We start from the raw sequence: 9,394 nt of genomic DNA on the forward strand, positions 1-9,394 counted from the left end.
TGAGTGCCGGACCGGGACCGCGCTCGTTCCTGCCGAGTGCCGGACCGGGACCGCGCTCGTTCCTGCTCCGCCGGGAATTGCGCAAGAGCCGCGCCCGCCTCTGGCTCGTGTGAGCGAATCAGCCGCGCAATGCAATCTCCCTGTGAGTGTCCTTCCTGCCCAGACCGAGACCTGCGCTGCTTAAATGACTTACCCGAGGTCACACAGCAAGTGACTCATTGGCAGAGGCAGCAATTAACACGGTATCGTTAAATTGCTGCTTCCTAGACCCCACAGCTACCGATTTCTAGTGCTCTTCTGTTCCCTCTCCCAGCCTTTATGCCTCTAGCTCAATGAAGGATTCGCCACGCGTGCAGTTTCCAAGCTGACAATATCTGACCACTGCCAAGAAAATGAGATGCCTGTTCTTTGCTGCAGACATCTAGTGACATACAATGAAGCTAACGTTCTATTTCTTATCTCTTTTGAACATTTTACCATGTTATACCCTGATGCGGTGCCAGGTCTCCTCTGTGCCCATGCCTCCAAAATTGTACGTGCTGACTGCAGTTTCCCTGAAATGGGAACACTGTCCATACCCAGTCTTAGTACAATAGCATAATCACTTGAAAAAAAAAAAAGTCAGTGGGTGGATTTTATAAATCCCAGTTCAGTGTTCAGCAAGGTATAACATCTGTTGTGATCAATATTTTAGAGCAAGCCTTTTTGATTAAAAAGTTACAGTAAAGCCCTTTGCTTTGTACTGAATAGCTAAATAATTCACAGGAGTGGCTGTAATCTCTGTAAGTTTCTTGCATTTCGAATTAAGAAGAAAATTCAGGGTAATTTTGTAGACAGGCAGCATAGCCAGCCAGATCATTGTCCTTAGGAGCTGCTGTACTGGCAGCAAAGTACTTTCCATTTTTAACGGCTCCTGAGGTATGCTGGAGTCAAATCCAGCAAAAAAAGTTAGTCTCCTCTATCATCTGCTTTTGATGATAATGTGACGATAATCTGGTGGGCAAACGCCAGCAGCCAGCGCTGAAGAGTTTTGGTTTGGTGATTCCATAGAGAGGGGCAGCGGAGCGAGCACAGCGAGCGGCACCTCCCGCCGCCGGGACCGCGCCCCGCCCCGGGCTGCGCCGCCCGCGGGCTCTGCTGCCCCGGCCGCGACCGCGCCTGCCTGAGCTCCGGCCGGCGGCCCGACGGCTCCGCCGGGCCCTGCTACTGCGACCAGGCGTGTGCCCGCAGCCTGGACTGCTGCCACGACTACGGCCGGGCCTGCCCAGGTGAGCCGCTGCGGCCCGCGGGCACCGCCTGTGGGGAGGCGGGGGAGCCTGGAGAGCTGCTGAGAGCTGCCCGAGACAGCTGCGGACAGCTCTGAAATAAGGACGGATGTACTGAGCTGTGTCAGAAAGTGTTATTTGTGCGGCAGGCATTTCGCTGGCATCGTTCCTATGGCACTCCTCATCCCCGTTTGTTGTGTTGCTCCAGTTATCCCCTGCGTGGTATCTCAGTGGAGCGCCTGGAGCGGCTGTGCAGAGCCTTGCAAGACAACCTATCGTGTCCGGACGCGGCACATCGTCCAGGAGCCCAGCAACGGCGGGGAAGCATGTCCTGCTCTGGAGCAGAGGGCCGGCTGCGTGGAGTACTGGACTCGGCAGGGAGCAGAGTGCCAGCAGTCCCTCAGTGAGTGCCCTGGAAAGTGTCTGGATACTCGTGGGGGGGACTCTGCTCTGGGTCCCCAGAGCTGTTTCTTCCTCTGAAGAATTGTTTTTAGATACTGGAATGTTTGCCATGGGCCTGCCTGGGCTAACTGAGAGCTGAGCTCTTCACAGAGGAGCTTAGGCACGTCCTTCCCAGCACTGGTGGAAGTGGTGCCTACCATTTGCTGTGATCCACTGTGTCTCAAAAGTGAGATGTTACAGGTCTGCTGTGCTCTCACTTATACAAGTGCAAATCTTTGGAAATTTTGGTGAGATTGGCAGATTTGTGTCTGTTTAGACTTCTGTAAGTGGCTGTTACACACTTTCAGAAAAAAAAAATTATATATATTTATTATAAATTTACTTATTAATATATTTATAATATTAACTATTACTAATTAATTATTTTAATAGATTATATAATTATATATAATTATATATAATATGTATAATTATACAAAATATATAATTGATCTATTAATATATTTTATATATTATATAATATATTATACTATATATTTATTATTATATGTTTCTTTATTACTATATCTATAATTATTTACTTATTTAATGACTTACCTGCAAAAAGTTGCAAAGGAGTGATACCTCTCCATGCTGAGATACACCTTCTCTGCACTGCAGCAGAGTGCAGGCAAGGGAGAACTCTAGGTAATTTCTGGAGAAAAAGTCTGGGTTTAGTTTGTTCAAATCAGGTTTTCATGGAACGCCTTTACTGATTTTTTAGAAGAATTGCTTGCAATTTTGGTTGGTGTTTTAGGATCAAAATCTGCCCAGTCTGGATGTCAGCTGCAAGTGACCTCTTCAAACCTGTTGAGAGCTGGCATTAAGCAGATGTTGCCTCCCCCTCTGTCTTTGGGTGTTCCTCTGCTCAGCCAAAAATCTGGCAGCTGTGCAGATTCTCTTCTCAGTGGAATGGTTGTCAGTGACAGATAGCAAGAAAATACAAAGAATTGTTTTTGTCTCGTGCTAAAGCTAAAACCTGATGACATTAAAAGCCAATCTTTTCTGTTTGCAGACGTAATGAGCCTTAGAGCAGCATTGCCACTGAGGCTCTGTACCCTTTCTCTTTGGTATCCACAGTCCCAGCATTAATAACTGCAGGAGGGTTTGGAAAAGCCAGGAAGAAAAGAGCTGCAGCTGACGGCAGTGAAAGGGCAGGGTAAGTTGAGGCTCAGCTCAGGGACTCAGCTGTACTCCACCTGCAGAGTCTGGTTGCAGAGGGGAGAGCATCACGAGGAAAACCTTTACAGACCAAATCTTAGCTCCCATCACAACCTGCTCTACAAAATCCATTCTGAGTAACTGAGAGGAGACCACAGAGGAAATGTGGCAGGTGGATTCCAGACTTGGAATTAGATTAGTCAAATGCTTGACCAGTCTGTGTCCCTATTGGTAAAAACAGATGCCAGTCATATCTGATACTTTTTATATGTTAGCTGAAAATAAAGTAGTTAACTACTTTAGTAAGACTCTCAGCAGAGAGTTTAATAAAACTACTCAGCAGAGTAGTTTTATTCCCTATTTAACCTTGTCAAAATGCAGGTACATGACATGTTCTGCTCTTAATGACCTTGGGTGGGGGGATTGTTTGGTTTGGTTTGGTTTTTCCTAGTCAGTGGTCTGTGGTCCTGCAGGTGAGTGCTGCCCTGGCAGCCCCGGGCAGGCCTGCCCTGGTGTTTGAGCTGAGCGTGCTGTTGGGTTGCAGGTACTGTGTGGAGTTCCAGCTGGTGGCCCTGGCGCCGGGCTGCGGGCACAGGCAGGCCTGGCACGGGCAGGCCTGGCACGGGCAGGCCTGGCACAGGCAGGCCTGGCACAGGCAGGCCCGGCACAGGCAGGCCTGGCACAGGCAGCCGTGGCACAGGCAGGCCTGGCACAGCCGCTGGACGCGCGAGCTCCGCGAGGGCCGCACGGTGTGCGTGGAGTGCCAGCAGCCAGCCCTGCACCCCCTGCGGCAGCACTGCCGCGGCGACGGCTCCGGCAGCCACCGGTGAGAGCTCTTCTTCCTCTTTGCCTGCTCAGTTTGTCGTTCTTCTCCCTTGGGCCGCTTGTTCCGGGGTCACAGTGCACTGCATGCGGCTCTCTGGGGAAACGGGGGGTCTTTGGGCCATCTGTGGGCAGCTCTCTACACAGGGCAAGAGTTGGTCCAGCTGTGGAAGCTGTGCTTCTCCAGAGGTCAGGGCTGGGAGACACTGATTGAGAAATTTCCCTAGGCCACTGAATGATAAAATCTGGGAAGGGGCGCAGTGCTACAGAAAAACGTCTGTTCCTGTCACTGTTGGGTTTTACTCCACATTAGCACAGCCTCACTGTGGCTGCTGCTGCTGCTTTACAGTGGTAGAGAGGCAGAATCGGGCCCATGGAGTAAAAATGGGTGTTATCAGACTAAATGGGATTTACTGGGTGGTTTAAGCCCTATTGTACCTGGTGGTGGCTGCCCTGCAGTGGGGGTGCAGCTCGTTTTCTCTCACCTGTAATGACTGTGTTTCAGGAATCAGCTGTTGCACTGGCAGGCGGTGGGGAACCATCGGTGCAAGGGAACCTGGAGGAGAATTCGCCAGCTGGACACTTGTTCCTGCCCTTCTGCTCACAGCCTCCTGTTCATCTGACCTCTCCTGGCAGTCCCAGCAAGCCCGGTGTGCGGCAGCAGCAGGAGCCCCAGCCAAGGCAATGACTTCTCTGTGGCAGAGGCTTTGCTTTCCCTGCCTTTCCCGAGGTTGCTGGGGCACCTGGAATCCTCTCTGTGTGTTTCCAAGGAAGTCAGTGGAAATCAGGCTGGGAAGTGACGATCTCTTTTTATCCTGAGAGAATCTTGTCTGACCTTGATGACCTCTTGCCATTCCTCATTTCTTGAAAGGAACGATAATTTACCAAATAACAAATCAAACAAAAAAGGCCATAAGAAGCCAGGTTTAATTATTCTTAAAAAAATCTTAATGAAGAATCAACAATGCAAAATAAATTAATCCAAGTGCCTTCTTTTTGTGGCAGCAGCACTTTGTGGATACTTCCTGCTTGTGCTTGTGTATCTGTTCCCTCTATTTTCATCCTCCCTGGTCTCATAATTACATTTAGCCCTCAGTCTTACAGCAGGTTGGTCTTGTGCTGTTGAGGTAATGACAAAACTTAGAAATGTGCTTGTCAAATCTGTGAGAATAGGGACAAACTGGCCCTTGGACTGGAGTTTCAAGGAACATCTCTGAGTTGGCCCAAAATGCAATGCAGTCCTGGGGCTCTGAATAGGAATTCAGCCCAGCTGTGCCAGGAGTGCTGACTATAGCCATGTGCTTTTGACTGAGAAATACTTGAAATATTTTCCTTATATTCTGCTTACTAATATTCATACTTTTCTATAAATGAAAATAATGGAGACTGGAGATATTCTCCCAATGTCTGTCTGTTTGATTAATCTCTGTGGTGCCATCTCTTTAGCTTCTTAACCTAACTAGTTCAGACAGGAGCTCACTGCAGGGTGAGGTCGAGGTCATCCCATTTGTCACAGCCAGGTGAGTGGCTGGGGCTGGCTGCAGCAGAGCCAGCTGGCTGGTTCCTGTGGCCTGGAGATGCAGGAGTATGAAAGATTTAGCCCCCAAGGGACCCTCACAGCAGCTGTGTTTCTGCGCAGACTGGATGACACAAGACATTGCGAATGTCTCTGCATCAGCACATCCTAAAAAGGGCTGTGCAGTGTGCTGGCTTCACCTCCACACCTTGTGTGACTGTACAAACAGATCCTGTTGGTAAATTCCTGGGGGAAGTGTGTGACAGAGAGCACGAGTGAGCCTTTTGAGTAGAAGAAGGAGATGAAGTTGTCAGATCCCTTTCCCTTCAAATGAAAATCAGCTCACGGTGTTGACACATACTGCGTCCTGCCTTTCCCTTTAGGAGTTTTATTACCACTCATCATTATAGTAATTTCTACTACCTGGGTTTTGGACAAAATGAAACTTGGGAAATCCAAAGCACAATACTGCTGGGGAATGGCTTTGTAGTGTGAGGAGCTGGGCTGGAGGAGAGGCTGTTCCCGAGGATGCCAGCTGTTCCCATGACAACGCCAGAACCTTCCACCCTGGTACCAGCAGCAGAGGAATCCCCAGCACAGCCAGGAGCTGGGTCTGTCCTGCACGGGATTCCTGTGCTCCCACAGGAGCTGGGTCTGTGCTCCCACAGGAGCTGGGTCTGTCCTGCACGGGGCTCTGTGCTCCCACAGGAGCTGGGTCTGTCCTGCACGGGGCTCTGGGCTCCCACAGGAGCTGGCTCTGTGCTCCCACAGCAGCTGGCTCTGTGCTCCCACAGCAGCTGGGTCTGTCCTGCATAGGATTCCTGTGCTCCCACAGGAGCTGGGTCTGTCCTGCACGGGGCTCCTGCTGGGCTCCCAGAGCTGCCCCACCTGCACCTGCCAGCTCCACACAAAACCAGCAAATAGTGCAGAGCGCCTCGGGTCGGATTTATGCAAAAGCAAAATTAAACTCAGCTGATGTTGCTACACTTCCTCCTGCTCTCCAGCCAAGGATCTCAATTTTTAATGATGGAAAGTCAAGGAAAAAAAAAATCCAGATCCTTTTACAACCTGCTGAAGAACCCATGTGATTTTCTTTTGTAGAGAAATCTTTCATTGACATGATGGGGAAAGAGAGAGGCCATGGGGGAATTGTGCTTTTCCTCACCCTAATCCTGTAATTTCCAGCCTGGGATTAAACTGTTTTCTTCTGCATTTGAAACAGAAGGTGTTTAAAGACCATTTTTACATGGTATCTTCATAGGTCCATCAGCTCCCTGAGTGTCCTGGTACGTGGGATTGCTTTCATCTGAAGGAGGATCTGCTTCCTTCCATAAGGAAAGAGCCCTTGCACATTTAGAAACAAGACATAAAATATGCCCAGAAATAGAGCCAAAGGTAAAGAAAAAGAACAACAAAAATTTAATTTTCTTATATAGCTGTGTTGTTCTAATGACAAACTGTTCCTTTTACGAGTTGAGCATATTCTGCTGGAATGGTAGGAGTTAGCAATACTTCTCCATAACTGAGACTATTCTATTATCTCTAGCTTTCAAAACATTTTTTGTTCTTTATTCTTAATTTTGAGTATTTTGAGTCTTTAAATAATAAGATCACTGACTTTCTCTTTTTTTTTCCCTCTTTTTCCCCCCCCCATTTATTTTAAAAAGAACACTCATCCCCCAAAAGGTTTGAGCAGCTAATGTTCATTATTGCTACCTGGCCTTATCTGAAAATGTGCATAATTTGATATCAGGCTCAGCACTTTGATGTCTCACAGCAGTGCCAGCTGCAGCAGGGTGGCAAGGCTGGGACCCCGTTCAGCTCCTGGCCTCTTACAAACCCCGGGACTGCAGCTCCTCTTCTCTTTCATCTTCTCAGCTGTCAAACCTCTCCACTCCTGTCAGGGCCCTCAGGAAGATGCTCTGGGTGCTCATCCTGGCCTGCATCTACGTGCAGCTCCTCCAGCCTCTCCCCTGATCTCATTACAGCTCTGGTTCTAGCAGTTGGGGATTTGTAATTTTTTTTTTCGTTGTTGTTGCTGCTACTGCTGGTTTTCTGCATCACCACTCATTCTTATAATTAAAGTGACAGCTCTTGAACTGGTGTGTCAAAACAGCATGATGTAGTCAGGAAAGTACTGGGAAGATCATCTCTAATCAGACAGCAGTGATTCATGTTTCACTAGGTGAAGGTGAACCCCAGGTGCTGCCGGTGCCTGGAGAAGCTTCCCCCAGGACAGGGTGTTGGTAGCAGCCTGCACCCCTGGCCCCACTGCTTGGAAACTGTCAGCACACGGTTTGTGTTTGTGTCAGGGCTGCAGCTGGACGACTGAACCTTAGCAAAGCTTCTCAGACTGATTTCCTAGAAGCTGTAAGGAAAAAGCCAAAACAGAGATGTAAAGAAAATTATTTTGGTCTGAAAATCAGTTGATATTTCCAGGTTGGCTGGAAATTCCTTGTTTCCAGAAGACCCAGCTCTGTTCCCTGGTCTCTTGGCATCACAAACCAGGTATGCCAGTCCTGAAGGAACCTCAGTGCAGAAATCTCCAGTGTGGGTGATGTTTGCAGCCCCAGGAATGTGCATCTCCCCTGTGGTGTGTGGGGCAAGAGGGGCACAGGGCTGGGCAAGCATCCTGAGAGCTTCTGACTCTGCTGCTCCTACTCCCAAGCTGAATCTTGGTGGAGTTCTCACCCTTGCTCCTGCATTTTCTGCTCTGTGCTCTGCTGGCTCCAGCCCACGGGGCTGTAGATACCCCAGCACACGTTTGTATCTATCTGTGTGTCCTCTGTTTGTGTCAGCTGCCCTGTGGCTCCCTGACAGCTGCACATGAGAGGCCTTTAAATCAATCCTGCTCACAATGGCTGTTCTCCAGCATCCTGGTCTGTAGGGTACAAGCATCCTGGATGAATGGCAATATTTTTATATTGCCTTAAATAAACTTCCATTCTTGACCAGAGTGTTTCACTTCATTACAGGGGGATGTTAAATGCAGTATTTATCTGCAGAGCTATGCAATCTTACAATAACAACATTTGATGCTGCTTAGATTAAAAAGCTCTGGTTTCAAGGGCAGAAGGGATTTCTAGCTGGAAGGAACCAGCCCTTCTGTGCTCAGGTACCACATAGCAGGAACCTGAACTTCCAGTTCATTTTCCAGGACAGTTTCTAATGCTGAACTGACCTTTGTGAGAAGATCACTGGTGCTGGCCCAGCAGGCACCTCCTGTGCTGCTCCTGCTTCTGAGACAATTCCTCTCCACGCTAGGGACAGAGTCTTTGATTTCAGACTTGTGACCTGGGCTGAGAAAGAGGAGTGAGTGGGGTGTGCAGCTCTGTGCACGTGTGCTGCCCTGTGAAGTCACTGAATTGGGGGTGGTCCTCAGGTGCAGCAGCTGGGACAGTGCAGTGGCTCCAGGAGCAGCTTTGGGCAGCCTGGGTGCTGCCAGGATGGAGGTGAACATACAGGACACACTTGTGAATTGCTCAAAGACCTCAGAGGGTGGGAGAGGGAAGAAAAGGGGGTGGCGAGGATGCCTTTTCTCCCATGCTCTCATACAGTGGAAAGCTGATGACTGGGAGCTATTGAAATGCTTATAATTGTCTCATTAGAGACAGAAAATGTAATTAAAAGGGATAGCAATCTCTCTGCAAATTCCAAACATTGCAGTCTATCTTTGAAAGCAATTTTGGCTATTAGCACAGGTGGTAAAGTCCCAGCAATTGAACTCAATCTTATTGCTGTGTCAAACCACTAAGGAGAAAAAGTGGGTTTCCTTCCAGATGCCAGCAGACACATCTGCTGCGTGGGGAGGGGGCACGGGCAGCCAGGAGGGAGCCCCTGGGGGTGGGCACCCCAAGGAAGAGCAGAGGGCTCTGTCTGTGCCGGGGCTCTGCAGGAGCAGCCCCAGCAGGGGCTCAGCCAGGCTCTCCAGGCAGCAGCCAAACCACTCACACACTTTCCAGGCTTTGCTTGCACGTTGAAGTTTCAATTCCTCATCCCGGGAAAAAGAGCATTCCTGAAGTTTGTCAGCAAAGCTGAGATGTGTGTGAGGGCCAGCTGGGCAGAGGCTCCCACTCTCACTGCCAGTGCCCCTTCCCTCTGCAGCCACAGCAGAGCTCGGGCTGGGCCCTTCTGTGCAGAGCCAGGGGCCTTCATCCAGGGCTGCAGGGGCAGCCAGGGCAGGGGCAGT

General features: G+C 49.5%; 1 protein-coding gene across 1 annotated transcript; it reads left to right on the forward strand.

The window, feature by feature from the left end:
- Positions 1 to 491: 491 nt before the first annotated feature.
- On the forward strand, positions 492 to 4,453 carry LOC120506974 (somatomedin-B and thrombospondin type-1 domain-containing protein-like). Its single transcript, XM_039719112.1, has 6 exons — positions 492 to 532; positions 1,051 to 1,268; positions 1,474 to 1,668; positions 2,787 to 2,865; positions 3,412 to 3,693; positions 4,195 to 4,453. Exons 1-6 carry the CDS (start codon positions 492 to 494, stop codon positions 4,310 to 4,312), a joined length of 933 nt encoding a protein of 310 aa, XP_039575046.1. The 3' UTR covers positions 4,313 to 4,453.
- The last annotated feature ends 4,941 nt before the right edge of the window (positions 4,454 to 9,394 follow it).

Source organism: Passer montanus, unplaced genomic scaffold (genome assembly GCF_014805655.1).
Source record: "Passer montanus isolate IOZ18808 unplaced genomic scaffold, ASM1480565v1 scaffold41, whole genome shotgun sequence".
NCBI lineage: Eukaryota > Metazoa > Chordata > Aves > Passeriformes > Passeridae > Passer > Passer montanus.

Excerpts from the sequence above, each read along its gene's own strand:
- LOC120506974 (XM_039719112.1), top strand. The coding sequence starts at position 492 with ATGCGGTGCCAGGTCTCCTCTGTGCCCATGCCTCCAAAATT. Across the intron at positions 533-1,050 it reads GTGCCCATGCCTCCAAAATT|AGAGGGGCAGCGGAGCGAGC; the intron begins GTACGTGCTGAC and ends GTGATTCCATAG. Across the intron at positions 1,269-1,473 it reads CTACGGCCGGGCCTGCCCAG|TTATCCCCTGCGTGGTATCT; the intron begins GTGAGCCGCTGC and ends GTGTTGCTCCAG.